The 18,540-nt window shown below is 39.9% G+C and overlaps 1 protein-coding gene across 27 annotated transcripts in view; it reads left to right on the top strand.

Annotated features, from left to right (window-relative positions):
* EP400 (E1A binding protein p400) overlaps window positions 1–18,540 on the top strand; it is a 65,033-nt gene that overhangs the window by 15,423 nt on the left and 31,070 nt on the right. For 12 of the 27 annotated variants that reach the window (XM_065568541.1, XM_065568540.1, XM_065568543.1 and 9 more), the window contains 15 exons: window positions 290–347; window positions 1,497–1,586; window positions 2,634–2,741; window positions 3,505–3,698; window positions 4,263–4,440; window positions 6,130–6,266; window positions 6,689–6,858; window positions 7,674–7,848; window positions 8,685–8,821; window positions 10,221–10,407; window positions 11,540–11,706; window positions 13,573–13,736; window positions 14,263–14,499; window positions 15,551–15,715; window positions 16,830–16,997. In XM_065568541.1, coding sequence (XP_065424613.1) covers window positions 290–347; window positions 1,497–1,586; window positions 2,634–2,741; window positions 3,505–3,698; window positions 4,263–4,440; window positions 6,130–6,266; window positions 6,689–6,858; window positions 7,674–7,848; window positions 8,685–8,821; window positions 10,221–10,407; window positions 11,540–11,706; window positions 13,573–13,736; window positions 14,263–14,499; window positions 15,551–15,715; window positions 16,830–16,997 — 2,335 coding nt within the window. Of the gene's footprint in view, window positions 1–289; window positions 348–1,496; window positions 1,587–2,633; window positions 2,742–3,504; window positions 3,699–4,262; window positions 4,441–6,129; window positions 6,267–6,688; window positions 6,859–7,673; window positions 7,849–8,684; window positions 8,822–10,220; window positions 10,408–11,539; window positions 11,707–13,572; window positions 13,737–14,262; window positions 14,500–15,550; window positions 15,716–16,829; window positions 17,002–18,540 lie in introns of all 27 variants that reach the window. The other 15 variants (XM_065568536.1, XM_065568534.1, XM_065568548.1 and 12 more) reach the window with 6 other exon arrangements.

Raw genomic sequence — 18,540 nt, 5'->3', positions numbered from 1 at the left:
GACGTTTTTAAAGGGTGTATTATTTACCCAGTCACACATACAGGCTCTGATCCTACATCTCTGCAGCTGGACCTTTATATCTGCATAGAGTCCCATTGACATAAGTGGAATTCCACTCATGTGGATGCCTTTGATTGACTTTGGTCAACTTATTATACAAATATTGGTATGGATAGCTAGATTTAAGGAGGAACTGGATGGAGATTTAGCCTCCTCCTGTCCTAGAAGTCTTGTTTATATATTGGCTTTATATTCCATGGGTTTGAACATTTAAATTATTTAATGCTAGGGTTCACTGTCATCTGGAAGGAAAAGAAAGGCAAGCACATCCTTGACTGATGAGGAAGGTTAGTCACTTTTAAAAATTCTGTCTACAGTGCTTGGTGCATTTGTCTTTGGAAGTGTGGGTATGTATTTTATATATTTAAAAACTGAACACTAATTTTCAATCTGCTGATCCAGATACCCTGTATTTTCGCAACGTAATTGCCAACTTTATCCGCTTCTCGGCAAAGATTAAATAGCAGAGTGAGGGAAGGTATTTCAGTGAGGTTTTATTACCAAGACTTCACTATTGTTACCTATTATACCCAATCCCTCCCTAAATGCCCAAGGAAAGAGTTGAATAAACAGTTTGTGGTATTGGCTTCTTCCATTGTCTGCTCCTTATTTGTGAAAATACCAGCTGAATTGTGCTATAGTTTTCACTTTAAGAACAAAATAATATGAATAGAGACCTTTTTAGAAGCATAGATGCTGGTATTGCTAGAACTTGGGAGTGGAAGAAAATCTTCTTTTCTGGGTCAGTATATCTGATTATAATTTTCTCTCCTCCTCCTCTTCCCCACATCTCCCCAACCTCCAGGGGGGTTGCTATACTGGATCAGACTAGTGGTTCATCTAGTTTAATATCCTGTTTGACAGCATACAAGCTGCTTGAGAGGAAAAGCTCCGGCAGTTGTGGGATAACCTGGCCCCAGGGAAAGTTTCCTACTAACACTCAAAAGTTCAAGGTTGACTTATGCCTTGAAGCATGAAGGATTCTATCCCTTCCAAACCTCTTTTGTTAAAAAGAAGGTATTGTAATTCTGGATATTCTTGTTGTTCATATAAATATCTAATCCTTTTTGGAAATCCTGCTAAGGTTCTCAGTGATATCGGGTTATAGTGAGATTCAGAGATGCCTGAATAGTGACTTGCATAGCTTCTTGAGCTGGTGAGATCTTACGAACCTGTACACCTCACTAGATCACAGATACGAAGGAATGGAGATGCTACAATCTATGTGACCACTATCCAAAGTTCAGCAATTACACTGAGATGAGGCTAGCTTAATGACCTTTCTCTCTTGCTAAATTCCACTGTGATATCCAATGCCTTTGACTTGGGAACAATCTCCAAAGCAGGCTTAAACTGGCAGATCTATCGGTCATATTCGGATTTTTTTTATAGTTGTTTAACTAAGCTGCCTTTATAAATGTGTGTTTTGGTGATAGTTGAAGATGAAGAGGAGACAATTGAAGAGCAGGAGGCTAAAGAAGGAAATATAAACCATCAAACTGAACTTTCTAACTTAGCCAAAGAAGGTAGGTATGTGGATTGCCTGTGGACACAAGTTTGCTACATATTGGTGGGATTTGGAGTAAAAATGTGAAAATGTATAGCAGTTACTATATTTGCAAATATGGTAGCTATCAAATGAATGTTTGTTTTTAGGAATGCATTCAACTTTCAAACCATGTATAGTTTGTATTCCTGTGTGTATTTTTTGTTGTTTTTAATAGTGGACTGTGATGAATGTTAGTGTTTATGGAGTGGTATGTGTAATGATTAGCTAATTCTTAAGTAATTTGGTTTGAAAAAGAGTTTCTGTGTAAATGTTTTTATTTAGATGTTGCTCCTATACAAACCCTACACTAAAAGGGTCCCATCCAAATCTCCAAGTGCCCTTGATATACAGTGAAAACACAAGAGCATTGGAGATGCAAATTAAAAATTGACTAACATGGCAGCACTTCTCCTTTTTCCCAACTACCATGATCACTGGTCACGTGAGCAATGCTGCTTAAAACCCTCCACGGCACTTTCCCATTAGATAGAAATTCCACTGGCCTCAGTGGCCTTGGCTCTTCACCAGTGCCTGCTCAACCAGAATGGCTTTGCTGGAAGGTTAGCAGATTTGGTCTATTTCAGATCTTGACAAGCTAAGCATCAGAGGGAAAGGGGCCTTTCCAGAGAATGCTGTGCCAGTAACCTCCTCCCTTTTGTAAAACTGTTCAGAGGCAGGTGCATGTTGCTGCTGCGCAAAATACCCCACAGAGATTGCCAATGTGCTTCAGTTTTGATATCTAACAAGCCTGCTGTTTTTAGTGCTGTGATTCTCCTAAGCAGTAACTGATTGTCAGATTATATAGTGGGTTTGTATTGTGGTAAGAACCTACTGGATTGAGCCTACTGACTTTAAAAATGTCGCTTTGCTTCCATCTGTTAATTATCTTTAAAATCAATTTCTGAACTGAGTACTGTGTAGATTACAACATATATCAAAGTATGCTTAATTATTAAAAAGTAATATTGATAACTGCTAGTTTTTAGTATTAATATCCTTGTGTTTGTTCTTCAATAACCTTCAGCTGAATTGCCTTTGGATGACTTAGTAAAGATGTACGAAGGTGCCTTTTCAGAGAATTTTCACTGGCCCCAGCCTAAGCCTGACAACAAAGAGGACACCAGTGAAGAAGGTAAATTTTATTTTTATTTTACTTTTGTTAGAAGAAACTACTAACATTCATTTTGAAATCAATTGATGGTTCATTGGGCTCATTTTATCAAGATGGTTCATGCTTTGGAGGAACAAACATAAAGTAAGTCACATCTGAAATTAATAAAAAGTACAGTACTGGTGTCTATGGGATTGTATGAAAGGAGGAATTGTCTTGTGGTTAAAGATCTGGAAAGGTGCTTGGGAACTGTGGGTTATATTCCAGGCACTGCAAAATATTTTCTGTATGATCTTGCACAAAGCATTTAATCTCTGTATATCCGTTCCCAATGTGTAAAATGAGGATAATACTTCCTAACCTACCTAACAGGAGTGTTGTGTGTATAAATCCAGTAACAGTTGAAGATTATCAGAAACTATAGTGAGGGTAGCCATAGAAAAGCCTATAAATGAAGTATATACGGTTGCATGCAGAGTGGTTACTTTTCTTATTATGTGTCATAGATCTCATTGGTCACAGAATTATGCATTCTGGGTTCAGTTTTAGGAAATTGGGAAATGCCAGAGGATTTCTTAGAGGGAGTGTAAAAACATATTTCTGTGCCAATGGCCCCTACAAGCTAGTTAATGTGAGCATTCAGAACATGGTGCTGCGCTTAACTTGATTTTCATTTTAGCTTGGCTAAACAGAAGATAATAGAAACAGTTAAAACAATTTAGTAACTTACTTCTGATGTTTTATGTCTGTGTGTAAAATAATCATCAACTTACATCTTATGTAGAATTGGAAGACCATACAGGAGACCAGGAAAGCCTTCAGAAGGAAGTGGTACTCATAGATTCACTTCTCAGCATTGATCAGCATAAGGGTGTAGAGAGAACAAATGCTGCAAAGAAACACACAAAAGACATAACAGAAGTTGCTGCAGCTGCGGAAGCACTGTTACCTAAAGGGAGTGCTCGTATCTTGACGGCGGTAAAGCTTCTCATTTTCCATTACAGCATGTGTTTGTGCATAAATATTATTTTTTTAAAGTGTAGCTTTAAAACAGGAAATACTACATAAAGGAATGTCTTTTGTTGTTCACCTTTTAGCCAACATAATATTGGATGCAGCCTTGTACCCTGACTTAATGAGGGGAATAGGAATTGAAAGTGTTGGGATTCCATTCCCCATTCTTCCAATGACTGGATCTTGGGCTTAGGCAATTCACTTAATTCCTCATTACTCAGTTTCTCCATCTGTAAAAGTGTATAGTACTTCATAGAGAGTGTTGTGAGGCTTAATTAATTATGAGTGGGTCAGAATCTTCTAAAAGGAATGCTAGAAGTAGAAAGCAAGAAGTGTTGCTGTTTCCTCAAGAAATTTTGCACCATTTTTAATAGATTTTATTTTTTTAACAATCAATGAATATTGAAATATCTTCATAATTGTGGAGTTATAAAAGGCAACGTTTGTTTACTTGCTTCCTTGAACTTAATCATACTCTAACCTTTGATCAAAAGCAGCAACATAAATGCATATATTCTTTTGGCACAGGTAAAATATAATACTCCATCTTTATTGTATGGGACTCTCAGAGAGTATCAGAAGATTGGGCTGGACTGGTTAGCAAAGCTATATAAAAAGAATCTCAATGGTATTCTGGCAGATGAGGCTGGGCTTGGCAAAACTGTGCAAGTCATTGCCTTTTTTGCACACCTGGCTAGTAATGAAGGTAAGCTAATTCTGCTGTTTCATGCAACTTTAATTTTAAGGTATACCAGCACTACCATTATAAATCACTATTTCGCCCGTTTACAGGTGTCCTGCAAATTTCTTGAAACTTTGCCGACAATTGTGGTGATTCCTTTTAAGAATATTGGCAAAAAGCCGGTAGTTTTAGTCACTTCTTGAGTAGCTACTAGAAGTGCTGTTCTCAAGCTCTCTTAAACTATCTCCTTTTGCTTAAGAAAAATGGTCAAGGTACTCAAAACACTCATCAGTGTTTGATAATAAGCTGCATTATGTTATATAAGGGATTGTTGTTTCCTGGCTTCCTCTAAAATCTGTTTCAGAGTAGCAGCTGTGTTAGTCTGGATCCGCAAAAAGAACAGGAGTACTTGTGGCACCTGAGAGACTAACAAATTTATTAGAGCATAAGCTTTCGTGGGCTACAGCCCACTTCTTCGGATGCTTTGTTTGCTGTGGTTTGCAAGAGGTAGTATTTATCTCCAGAAGTGGTGAAGGATGAGGTATTTATAAAGCTCTTTTGATGCCTGATTAAAGGTGCTGCAGAGCTGCAAACTATTATCTGTACTTTAATACATATTACTTACAATCCAAAAAGGATGCTAACTTCCCAAAGACTGCATCTGACATGTGCAGATCTGAGGAATGTGGTCAGCACAAGTCATTTCTAATATAGCTGCCATCTGGGTTTTTCAATTATAATCTGTGTTTTTTGTTTTAAGAAGTAGTGACATGTCCCAGTTGAAAAACAGTTGGGTTCATTAGGGGCAGAACTGTATATGCAGCACACCTAGTGTTCTGGCAGCAAAACACACTATTCAGATACACTTAAGGTGGCTTGGGTATTAGATTAGATTTGCCGCTGTTGATAAAGGGGATGAAGAAGGGATAGGAGCCAGCTGCCAGCAACACCAGACGCTAGTAGCAGAAGCTGAGCTGACAAATAAATGTACTCTGGACAAAATGAGAGAGAGAGATAAACAGAGATTCAGTCTTACATCATAATCTCTTTGATTCTATGGGTTCAAATCAGACTTTGGTAGCATATGGACAAGGACAATTATTTTAGTAAAACCCTATTTATATTGGAATATGACACTTAGGTGCCTTCGTGTTTTAAGTGGACAGTTTTAGCAGTTGACCGCGCGCTGCTCAATCTCCCGTTCCCCTGCCTCGGATTTTGGGGGCCAAATGTTTTTAAAATCTCCAGTGTAACAGTATTTAAAAAAATCAACATTGTGTAATGAACAAATGACTCAGTTAACTTCTGGTTTCAGAGTAGCAGCCGTGTTAGTCTGTATCCGCAAAAAGAGGAACAGGAGTACTAGTGGCACCTTAGAGACTAACAAATTTATTAGAGCATAAGCTTTCGTGGACTACAGCCCACTTCTTCGGATGCATATGTACTCCTGTTCTTCTTTTTTCAGTTAACTTCTGAGACTCAACCATTGATAAACAATTGCAGTTACAGAACTGTAACCTTGAATTACAGTTTTGTATTCTCTCAGACTAGTTAACAGTTGTTCTTATAGTAGTCTTGTATTGACATTAGTATTGGCTCACACAATGAATTCAGTACATACAGTTTTTAACTTTAAAAGCAGAAGGGAGAAAATGAGTTTTCAGTATTTATCCCATGTCTGTATTGTCCTCTGCTGTATTTTTCCTCCTGTAGGTAATTGGGGTCCTCATCTTGTTGTTGTACGAAGTTGTAACATACTGAAGTGGGAGCTTGAATTGAAACGTTGGTGCCCCGGATTGAAAATTCTTCTGTACTTTGGCAGCCAAAGAGAACTTAGAGCAAAGAGACAGGTATTCTATTTTGCAAAGCTTATTTTTAGTGATGAGACTAGATCACTGTTTAGGTACACAGATTTATGCAGCTTGTTCTTGTTGAGATACAACAAGAAGTGAACAATGAAATAATGTAATGTGGGTTTCTTGCATTTACCAAGAGCTTCTTATCCATAAGTCTCTTTGAAAATGCAAGTGAAGCAATCGGGTGTCCTAAGCATTGAACAATACATGCAGTACCCTTACTCACTTTCTGGACCCCAACTGTAGTTTGAAGACCAGTATTAGCTTAAATAATTTGGGATTCATTTTTTTTAATCGCTGTAAAGTGGCTAGCATGCAATCATAATCACTGGAATTCTGCCATTACTTTTCTGTCCTATTAGTATTAACAGTTGGAGATTGCCTGTATGGATCATTATTTATTTTGGTTTTTGTAGGAATGGATGGAACCCAACAGCTTTAATGTATGTATCACTTCGTACAAGCAACTGTTTAAAGGCAACCATGCCTTCATGAAAATACGATGGAAGTACCTAGTCGTAGATGAAATGCAGCAAATTAAAAACATGACTGAGAAGCACTGGGAGGCACTCTTCAATCTCCGAAGGTGTGGAGCATATCAACAATTTTGCCTTCGTGTTGCTTTTAGATTCGTTTTTCTGATAAAAAATTCAAGAATTCTGTTCTGTTCTGCCTGGGTTCTTACATGGATAGTATGTTAGTTGCACACTGTAGAGTTCCCTTTACTTGAGCAGTCAAGGTTCAGAGACCTGCTCAGCACCAAATGGTAGCAGCTCACATAGCGCTATAGCTATGTTCTGGACCTTGACTTGCTCAAGCAGAAATATTTCCTACATTTTTTTTTTTTAATATTGTGGAAATGAGAAACTAGTTTGATGGATAACTGCTTCATTTTGGATGATTCACTAATTTTGCATGAAAGTTCCAATGAGTGTGTCAGAAGGGTTAAGTTAATAAAACATTTTTTTTTAATTCTTTTTATTAAAACACTCAAGCAGATAGGAAGCTCTGTAGTTTAATGTTATAACTATAAAGATAACTGTCCTAAATGTTAATATAAGACTGATTCATTTTGTCTTTAATTTCCGATTTAATAATTAGCATTATGTCTTAACCATTATGGCTGTGACTTTCAGGCAAACTGATTTATTTACTGAAGAAGCAAATATTGTTGGAGGCAATGTTTAGGGAAAATGTAGAGTTAGTTTTATTTTTGTGTTAATTTGGTTTATTGTGGTTACTTAGTGTTATTGTATGCTCTGGGGGTTGCTGTTTCTTTCTTTTTTTTTTTTAAGTATTTGTCAAATACCCAGAGTGTTCAGATAAGTGTCTCATTATTTTATTAAAAACTACTTAATTGTTAAACCTCATTACTGAGTTTCTTTTTCATATTGTTCACAGCCAGCATCGTTTGCTCCTGATAGACACTCCTTTGCATAACACTTTGATGGAGTTGTGGACCATGGTGCATTTTCTAATTCCAGGAATTTCCAGATCTTATCTAGATTTCCCAGTGAAGGCAGCCAACGAGGAGAATCAGGATTATTGCCATAAACTTGTTATAAGATTACACAGAGTATGTAATTATTTTCTCATTTTTTACTTCAGTATCCAAACACCGTTGACTCAGGCATGGAGGGTTCAGATTGATGAATTCTCTGCCTTTTCTTAACATTTGGATCAGCTCATACAGGAACTCCTCCTATAAGCATTGTGTTATACCATGATCAAAGCATTGTGTCTTATGTGGAACACTGGGCCTAAAGTCTGGAGCCCAGAATTTATGCAGCAGGGATCTCCCCAAGCCACCTGCTCCTGGGAATCCAATACAGTCATTAGTAAAACCTTAAGAAAGATTTGCATGTTAAATTTGGCTTTTTATATGGTGCGCACAAATTTTCAACGTGTGCCACAGAATTTTGTACTGATAGAAGGGCATTTTAGAAATTGTTGGGGGAGAAGCTGGAAGTGTCTGCTAAAATGATAATCACTGAAATAATTAGCAATCTTTAGCATCTCTTTACTGTGAATACAAGCAGTTCACACCTCTCTCAAAGCTGCCATTTCAGACTCAGGGGAGGGTTGATTTACATTCATTTTACAACTTGTAGGGTGGGTTTTGATTTATGTGGGGCCCCCTAGCCCCCCCCCCCCAATAAGGGCTAAAAGTGTCTTTAACAAAAAGCAAAACAAAACCGAAAGCTTAGATTTTGGAGCACCTTAATGCAGAAATTAAAAAAATCAACAAGCAGCAATTTTGCAGCCAGTTTTGTAGTAGCATAATCGCATTATACACAAATGGCTGCATAACTGCTGTTTGTGTGCGCATTATATCTGGTAATCTTAGCTTCAAGTTGTCAAAGTATCTTTAATGTGAAGGAAGATTATTTAATATATTATGAAATTTTTCAGATGATTCAACCATTTATTTTGCGAAGATCAAAGAGAGATGTTGAAAAGCAACTAACAAAAAAATATGAACATGTGCTAAAGTGTCGTCTTTCTAATCGGCAAAAGGCTATGTATGAAGATGTCATATTGCAGCCAGGGTAAGAAATTCAAATAGCAAAGTAAAAACTGTTATGATTCTACTCTTTGCATAAGGAGATTAAAAAACTACTTATGTCCTGGGTGGTTGCATTTAATATTTTTCCTAACCTTTTAATCATGACCAAATAATATGACATAACTACCCTGAAACTTCTAACGTTAAAGCCAAATGATATGCTGGGCTTTGAAAAAAGCAACCATTTACCTCTGGAAACCTAAAATCAATGATGGTCAGTTAAAAGCTGTTTTGGAATCATTCTTATCCTCTGTGGATGCTTCTTCAAACCACAAAGCCACCAGAGTTCAACAGAAGAGTCAGTTTCTGCTCAGGGGATGTTCAGGAATAAAACAAAGGAATAGTGGTGTGGGTAAGGATGCCGCTGATTGACAGAGTTGTGGGGTGGAGAACCTGTCTGTTTAGATCAGGTGGGAAAACTTGTTGGCCCGAGGGCCACATCTGGATATAGAAATTGTATGGTGGGCCATGAATGCTCACCAAATTGGGGTTGGGGTGCGGGGGGGGAGGGGAAGGCTCTGGCTGGGGGTGCGAGCTCCAGGATGGAGCCGGAAATGAGGAGGGGGCTCTGGTCTAGGGCGGTGGGGGATGAGGGCTCCGGCTGGGGATGCGGGCTGTGGGTGAGGAGTTTGGGGTGTAGGAGGGTGCTCTGGGCTGGGACCCAAGGGTTCGGAGAGTGGGGGGAAGGGGGGATATGGGCTGGGGCAGAGGGTTGGGGCGCGGGGGAAGCTCAGGGGTGCAGGCTCTGGGCAGTGCTTACCTCAAGTGGATCCCAGAAGCAGTGGCACATCCACCCTCCAGCTCCTGCATGGAGGCGCGGCTAGAGAGCTCTGCTGCGCGCTGCCCCATCCACAGGCTCCGTCCCTGCAGCTCCCATTGGCTGCGGTTCCGGCCAGTGGGAGCTGTGGGGGCGATGCTTGGGGTGGGGAAAGCATGTGGACCGGAGCCCCCTGGCTGCCCCTACACGTAGGAGCCGGGGTGGGGCCATGCCGCTGCTTCTGGGAGCCACACGAACTGTTCCCGAACCCTGCTCCCTGCTGGAGCGCCACATCCCGCTCCCCAGTGGGAGCTCAAGGGCCGGGTTGGCTCACGGGCTGTAGTTTGCCCACCCCTGGTTTAGACCGTTTCTGACAGTGTCCTTCGTTTCTCAGTTTCATGATAATTCCAAAATCACATTCACATATTTTGAAATGATATTGTGTTACACTAAATACTCCTGGAACATCTCTCTATTTAAAACCTAAGTATATATTAAGATTGCTGTGTAACACATTACACTTCAGATTCTAGCCCTATGAGTTCAATGACGTCTCTTTCAGACTTTATAAAAACTATGCTTAAACTGAGAAATTTACAATATATATGTTTTTTTTTTTTTATAGAACCCAGGAAGCTCTTAAAAGTGGACATTTTGTCAGTGTCCTTTACGTTCTGATGCAGCTGCAAAGGATTTGTAATCACCCTGACCTGATAAATCCCAGGCTTTCCAGCTCCTCGTATGTATCAGAGGCACTAGAATATGGAACTGCTTCTTTGGTACTAAAAGCACTAGACCGGGATCTTTGGGAGGTGAGTGAAAAATGAACTGTTTTAAAATGGTCCTTGCAGAATGTTGGTATTTAGTGAACATAGCATCAGCCTCTCGTTCGTGGGACTGTGCTGCAAGCCCAACTATAGATTATAAGTGGAATGAATTTGCTATTCTAACTGAACACATGTTTACTACATTTCTCTTTCTCCCTGCAGTATGAGTTTTAAGAAATGGTTGAGTAATAAGTTTGCATTCATGTTCCAGCTGTCCGAAGAGAAATTGGCTTCATTTTGCATCACTGTTATGTATTTCTTGTCTTCAGGAGCTTTCCTATACCCAAAAATACACTCTTAAATGAGAAGAAAATCTGGATAGGCTGTAGGAGTATAATATTCCAATTAATTTTCCTGCTTTCAGGATTTATAATAGCCATGGGACAGTATGACTTTCTTTTTTAACACAAGGGTGAGAACTTTCTGATTCAATGCACTATTGTTCTTGTGTTAGCACAAATGGTGATGGTTTGGGATGGCTTATTGCCAAAGAAGTAGTGTCGCTCTAGACAAGCAAGGGAAAACAACCTCTTCACCTTAAGAAAGCAGGCTAAAAGGTGAAGGCATGGTCCCTTTGGTTGGGTTTGTTGCTGTCTTTAATGCGTATGTACTATGCCTGTGTAATGATGAGCATGTTAAAAAGACAATTGAACATTTTTTCCACACTGTTAAAAATCTATGTATGCCCTGTAGTCTAATTTTATATTTACAAACTGTATTTGCTGGTATGTAGCTCAGTTGATGATATTTGAAATATCAAGAAAAGTGCAACTCTGTTTTATCTAAGTCGTGATTTCCCTAACTCTATCAGTTTAATTCCTCTCCTAGCCAATTTAACACTAAAGATGGGACTGTCAACTGTAGTTATGGCCAAAAAAATACCTGGAGACTTGGCATTTTCAGTTTAACTTTTATTAGCTTAAAAAAAAAATCCTGATTTCTCCTCCCCCTCCCAGCCCCCCCACCCAAAAAACATGCTGTAAATGAGAGAAGCCAGCAATGGTAGTTTCACTTTAAACAGCCAAAAGATGAGTCTAGTTATTCTGTATCATTTATGTTGAACTTTATTATTTTTATGTGCTGACTTGTAAACCTTATTGTTTCACAATAACCCTAGGATACAGACATGTGTCTTTTTGATCTGATTGGGGTAGAAAATAAAATGACTCACTATGAAGCACAAGTGCTGCCAAAACAAAAGGTGACCAGAAAGCTTATTGAAGAGATTTACAGCTCCTCCCATCATCCAGCCAGACCCAACCCAGTGAAGCTCAAACCAAGCAGGTACACCCAACTTCATATGAAACTGCTCTTGCTTTGAGCTAGAATTTTAAAAAAGGAATGCAGTTCAACTTAAACTTGTCAGAAATCCTCTGTCACTGAGTTCTACCTGTATCTAGTTTATAGGTTCATTGTATTTTCAAAATGTTTACCCATGAAACTGAACGTTAGATTTTAAGATCCCTTCTGGTAATGCATTACATTCGTCAGACCACATCATACTCTGTATTTTGTTAGTATTGTATGGCACGCTTTCAGCTTGTTTGCCCTCAAAACTAGGATTTTGGTTTAGTAAAGCACATTTAGGGTGCTATAAACTGATAATAGGGGTTAGTTTAGCAGACTTGGGCTCTAGATCAACAACCAAACATCATTATGACATGACGCACTTTCACGACAAGCATGTAGTATGGAGCTGCTTTGTGAAACACAAGACACAGGCTACGTCTGTGCTGTGCCGTAGTGTTGGCTGTGGAGATGTGAATTGCAGAGGGCACCAAAATGTTGCACCCTAACTGCCTTGAGTGGGTGCTGCTGGTGCAACTAAAAGGTACCTCGTTTGTGTTAATGTACGTTACCGCCAGGTAGGTACCTTTTGCTTTGTGCCAGCAGCATCCACGTGAGGCAGTTAGAGCGCAACGTTTTATCGTGTTCGGCAATTCACACTCCCATAGTCCTCAGTGCACTACAGTGTAGACAAGCCCCGAGATCCACTTTGAGTCAATCTATAGGGTTGCTGAATTTTTACTTTGGCTAGTGTGGTGTTATGGTTCACACTAATCTAGAAGTGAATAGCCTTTGATTCTAGGAATCCTAGAATACTGAAAGCAAATCTTGCAGAATTAGTGAATATTTTGCAGGTAGTTCTTCAGGCATTTAGCTGTGTCTGCAGTAGCATAGGAACAAACAGTGGTATGCTTTCTAACAGTATTTCTCTTGTAAGGAACCAATGTACTGAAGAATCTGGAAGTTGTATAGGTTCTCTTTCTAGAGATGCCATAGGGGGGCACCCCACTTCCCTTTGAAAATTCTGAGGACCTCCTTCTTTCTCCTGCTTTCTGCCCCGATTCTTGCAGCCCATCATAGTAGTTTTAATTCTTCTGCATGTGTACTACACAAGTATATGCTGGAACCTATCACTTGGAGTTGCTGTTGAAAGAAATGTGGCAATTTATCCCCTTGTACAGATTTTGCAACACTTCTGCATACATGTAGGTTTTCTAGTATGTAATAACAAGACTTGCAAACTTTATCAGATATCTACCAGCCGGAGTCTGGTATCAAATATGATTAGATAAGAGACTGATCAGTGAAGCCAGAAGTGGGATGCTGGAATTTCTACCAGTGTTGAGTCCTGTTCAGATGCTCCCTTGTAGATGCAAACATCTGCAAAGGAGAAGGAACTTTCCCTTTTGTCTTTCTTCCTTCTCCTTAGCTGTGTAGAGTGGCAGGATATCTTTGCTCCTCTCCTCCTTAAGGCTTCTCCTTTCCTCATACAACTCCACACCTGTGTTTTACAGGTCATAGCTTTCCCAAGCAACAGTGTCAGCGATTTCTAGTTGGTTTCACTGCTGTCCACAAGGTTTTTGAATAGTAGTTAGTGAAGCCAATCCGATTCTTTTTCAGTGTCATGCTGTTGCTGCTCTTGGAAAAGCTGTGAGCAGCAGCAGAGGCAATGGAGCTGTTGGTCTGCAGATTCAAGAAATCAGCACTGGATCAGTTAGGGGGAAAAAAAAGTTTCAAGGAAAGCTTAAATTTAGCGGGCATAGATGGGCTTGATCTCCCTGTTCCCCTGGGAAAGCTGAGTGGAGTTTTAAAGGCCTGGTTAATAATTTTCTCTTAAGCTTTTATTTTGCATGTACTTTGCAGGTTGTTTCAGCCAGTTCAGTATGGGCAGAAGCCTGATGGCAGGACTGTAGTTTTTCCAAGTACTCAAGTGCAGCGGACAGTGACCACAGCAACAGTAACTCAGCAGGGACAAGTGCGAGGAAGATCACCCATTGCTACAGTATCTGCGAATCAAGGTAAAAAAGGTATTGCTACCTTAGTTAGTTAAACCTCTGAATATACTGACATATGCTAGTTTGTTAATAGAACTCTTCTTTCCTCTAGCTTGGTGGTCTAGATTACTAATGGCTTTTAAAAAAATAAAATAAAAACAAACTAATAGCCAGTAAATTTCCTCCACTAGTTGCTACAGTGTGACCTACCATTGTAGTGCAAAGCTCATCTGGTGTAGCCTAACTGATAATGCATGAAATATACTGAGACACAATTGGTATTTAAACCCCCAATTGTATATAATGTTCTGTTGAATTTAGGGATTTACAATGCTTTTGTATATATACTTAGTCTTTTTAAAAAATGCTTACCGATTATGTACTGTTGTAAAAATAGGATGGAGTGATAGGTATGGGTAGAAATCCCAGTCTGTAAGGAAAAGCCATTCCTTTAGCCATTTTAATATCCTGTTGGAAGGTTTCTTTTTAATGCAGGTTGTTTAAAACAATGGAGTTAAAACCTCTAACAACTTGCACAAACAAACCTTATTGATTGCAGCTGCAGCAGCACAGTTTCAGACAACTCAGGCTTCTACCAGTGCTCCAAGACACCAGCCAGCAGCGACCTTCACCACAGCAACTAGCACAGCCAATCCTGTGAAACAGCGGGGTCAGACCACTGCACAGGCCTCACAGCTAGGCCAGACCCAGCCACAGGGCCCCTCGCACACCATCCAACAAAGTGTGCTGCCTCAGAGGCTGGTACTGACCTCTCAGGCCCAGGCACGGTTGCCTAGTAAGTGGCCTCCCCTTTCAAGGTTTCTCCCACCTTTTTACTACAATGAGGTTAAGTTACTAGGCACCCTAAAATGTGTACAGAATCTTTGTTTTTTTTTTCACTCTTCTGATTAGCCTTGCTCACTACGCTGCTTATGACCAAGGAAAATCAAAAATTGGATAAGAAACAATAGAATTGCTGTGGACATACATTAGTGGTGTCAACTTAATCTCCTATTTCTGCATGTTTCCTCTGCTGGCAAGACTTCCTTCAGACCAAATGTTTTAGCTCTATCCTAATTATTCTTTTCATATTAAACACTAATCCATCTGCTTAAAGACCTCTCTCGCAGAGACAAAAGTCACAACTGTTAGGCAGAGAAAAGCAGTGAGGCTTTGCTTTAAGGTTGTATGTACTCTGCCTACTAGCATGTATATAGAATACTGAGCACTGATGTATTAATTTTCTCTCTGGGGTAATGCACTGCCTTTACAAAAGCTAAGTTTCATGCCACCATTTTGTAACTTTACTTGACGCTTTTTGCTTGTAAACTTTCTGCATTTAAATCAGAAAAATCTCAATACTTATAATTTTAGAGCTTTTTGACTTGTCTAAAAGGGCAGCTCACTTAATATAAATCTTGCTTACGCAGCACATTTTAATCTTTAAGCTTTTTAAAATGTGTTTTTTCTCATTTTATTTTGAGTGAATATTTTGTCTCTTCGTTAAACCTTTCTTAGTGCTCTTGAAAAGGCAGTGGAGATCACTTTAATATGTATACTTATTCTGTTATAAAGTGTCACATGAGTTTTCAGGTAGCTCTTACACTTTTTGCTACTAAAAGTGAAAGGATAACTTCTCAAATGTTGATGTTTAATTTTAAATGATCGGTTTTTTCCAGTCTGTCCAACAAATACAGAAAGCAATACCTGCTGAACTTTTATATGACACTTTTGAAGCACTTTATATAATGATGCATGGAAGGCGCTTCAGCACCAGTTTACTAACCAACATTTAGCATTGTGGGAACAGAAGGGCATTCATTAATGTATGTTTCCCTCCTTAACAGGTGGTGAGGTAGTAAAAATAGCCCACCTGGCCTCCATAGCATCAGCGCAAGGCAGAATCGCACAGCCAGAGACACCTGTAACACTGCAGTTTCAAGGGAATAAATTTACTTTATCACACAGCCAACTCCGCCAGCTGACGGCAGGGCAGCCTCTGCAGCTGCAAGGTACTCTTCTGTCCAGCTTCAATCAGTGGGTTTTCTAATGCTGATACACTAGACCATTGGGACAGGGAAGGCTTTCCTCATTGCTGTACTTTAAGCATATTAAAAAAGGAGGTATTTTTTCCCATTGATAATACCATTTGTTGTGTCTGTTCTTTGTACTGTGAGGGGCAGCAAGGTAGATCTCTCTAGAAAAAGTATACACCTGTTAGAGGAAATGTGGTTACAGCATTTTTATAAATTTTATTTGAATATTTCATTCATGAATATATTCTTATATGTATATTGTGCACATAGAATAAAGTAATGCTTTAATTAAAAATTAAATACACAGTCATGTGGAGCAAAATTCAAGTAATCTTCAACCTTGTTTCTGCAACATTACTTTTTAACCTCTCCATAATAAACTAATGTGTGTCTATTTTAACCCAGCAACTGCTATGTGCAGAGTACATGGCATACAATATTCTTGCTCCGAAACAGCCCCTCTTGGATCTGGTTATGGAGGTTCTGTGGTTTGTGAACTCCCAAATTCTGGGGAAATTTGCTTAGCTGCAAAATAAGAGGCTTCAATTAGGCCCATGAAGTAGATGTAATTGGGGAGGGAAGGTGATGGGCTTATCCTAGTTTTAGAATGATTTAACCTATGAGGTTCCTTTCCTAAGTAGTGATATTTCTGTATGTAACTTTGAGAAAATGTAGGTGGTTGTCCTCACACCAGAAAATCTTAAATTTTGAATCCAGTAAGTAAATTAGATGTACAGCAAAATTACAATTAAAATATTGTATATTTGGGGAAAGATATTACATAATTGGGAGTAAATTTAAAAACAAATACATAGATTCCTGATACCTTGCTGCCTTTTCCTTCTGGCGTGTAAGGAAATGAGGTAATCTTACGAACTTTAGTTTCAGATGAATAATTCTTGCATTAGATGAACAGTACCTTTGTGAATTGAACTCACAACCCTGGGTTTAGCGTGTTCATTCACTTGGAATCAGATATTCCCAGCAGGGTATGCCTTACCTGTTGCGGTAATACACCCTGCCGGAGAAGCCTCTTGGCTCTTCTGTCTTTTGCACTGACTCATTTTTTTCATTTAACTCACAATTGCAGGAAGTGTTCTTCAAATTGTTTCGGCTCCAGGCCAGCAGTACTTGCGGCCTCAGGGCCCAGTTGTCATGCAGACAGTCTCTCAAGCAGGAACTGTTCAAAATGCTCTGAATGCTTTGGGAAACCAGCACCAAGCAGGTGTGCCAACTTCTACAGCAGTAACGCAGCAAGGTAGGTGCTCTGTCGTGAAGTGATGTCTCCAGTTTGACATCTACCTAGCAAAATTGCTTTTTATGTATTTCAAGTTGCTTATTAATTGGTACCAGGTAATTGTCATTGTTAATTCAGAAACATGGGCTAGCTAACTGATTGAGCTATTTTGTTCTGTTTAAGTGGCGGGGATTGAGTTACCTAAACTGGAAACAAACACAAATCTTTAAACCAAAACAGAATGGAAAAAATGCATGCTTCAGAGAGGTTGAGGCTGCATTGTGTATTCAAAATTTCTCTTTTCAAGCTGTCTCTAAAACCAAATTGCACTGGATAGTAAAATGTAAGTTTCAAAATATTTGCCGCTTTTCAAAGTAGAATCTAGGTGCTTATTTTTTACTACAGCAGATGCTCTTAATAGCAATCCTGATATTAGCAAATTCCAGTTAGTAGCAACATTTTGCTGGGAACCAGTGCCGTCCCATTGACTTTAATGGGTTTAGAGATTGGGAACAGGCATGCTGCTTTATTAACCTTGTTGGTGAAGAAAGGCCCCAGCTGCATGCAGGTTTCTGCAATGTGGAAGCCCCTGCTGGAGTCCAGGTGCTGCAGGCTGGGAGGGGAGGTTGTGGGCAGGGCAGCAATGGGGAAGGAGGCTGTAGCCTGGATGCCTGGTCTTTCCTCAGGCATTGGGGGCCCCTGGAGCCGCACAGCACCTCTTCCTGTGCTTGTAGGGCTGTGCCTTGCTCTGGCACTGGGGGCTTGAGTTTTGCACAAATCAGCACTTCTTTCCCTGGCTGCCACCCCATGTGCCGGGGTAAGGCACAACCGCGAGAGTGCATGGAGAGACACCATGCAGCTCCATGGGCCTCCATCACCCCTGGTCCCCATGGAAAGTCCTGTCATTTGGGCTATAGCGTCCCTTCCCAGCACATAGTGCTGAGACACCCGCAGGGGCTCACCAGCTGGGTGGGAACGTGTGCACCCCAGCAGCCCTTTATCTCTCATGTGGGTCCCAGCTGCAGTCAGGTTTACAATACTGTAGCCAGGGAAGGAAGTGCTGGGACATGCGGCGCTCTGGCCACAGGCAGGTTTGGAGGACTGCAGCCAGAGAAAGCATGTCCCAGTGCTTCCTTCCCTGGCTGCAGCCCCACAAACCTGCCTTCCACTTATTGACAGCTTCCAGATAATGGCAACTTTTTTTTTTTTTTGCTGGGAACTGAGAGGTTGCTAATAAGTGGGATCTATTGTATATTATGAGGGCATTGGGTAGTCTTTTATGTGCTTCCTCCTTCCAGTAGTAACTTCACTAACTGATCTTTTTTTCTGTACTTGCCTTTTCTAGTTGACCTTGTGTTTTCTGGGCTCTGCCCCTTTGTACATACATGTCAGGTGTTTGACAGCCTTGTTTATAAACATGATCAAGATGTTAACGGGAGAAACAACAGAGAACTGGGTGTCTAGGGGTACCTGTGCCATTTTGACTTTAAGACAAAACAGCAATTTACTAACTGACAAGAAATGCAGTTATTGGGATTGTCCATTAGAAATGCTGTTTGCTATA

The sequence above is a fragment of the Chrysemys picta genome, chromosome 15 (genome assembly GCF_011386835.1).
Source record: "Chrysemys picta bellii isolate R12L10 chromosome 15, ASM1138683v2, whole genome shotgun sequence".
NCBI lineage: Eukaryota > Metazoa > Chordata > Testudines > Emydidae > Chrysemys > Chrysemys picta.
This window is presented reverse-complemented; position numbering and strand designations above follow the sequence as displayed.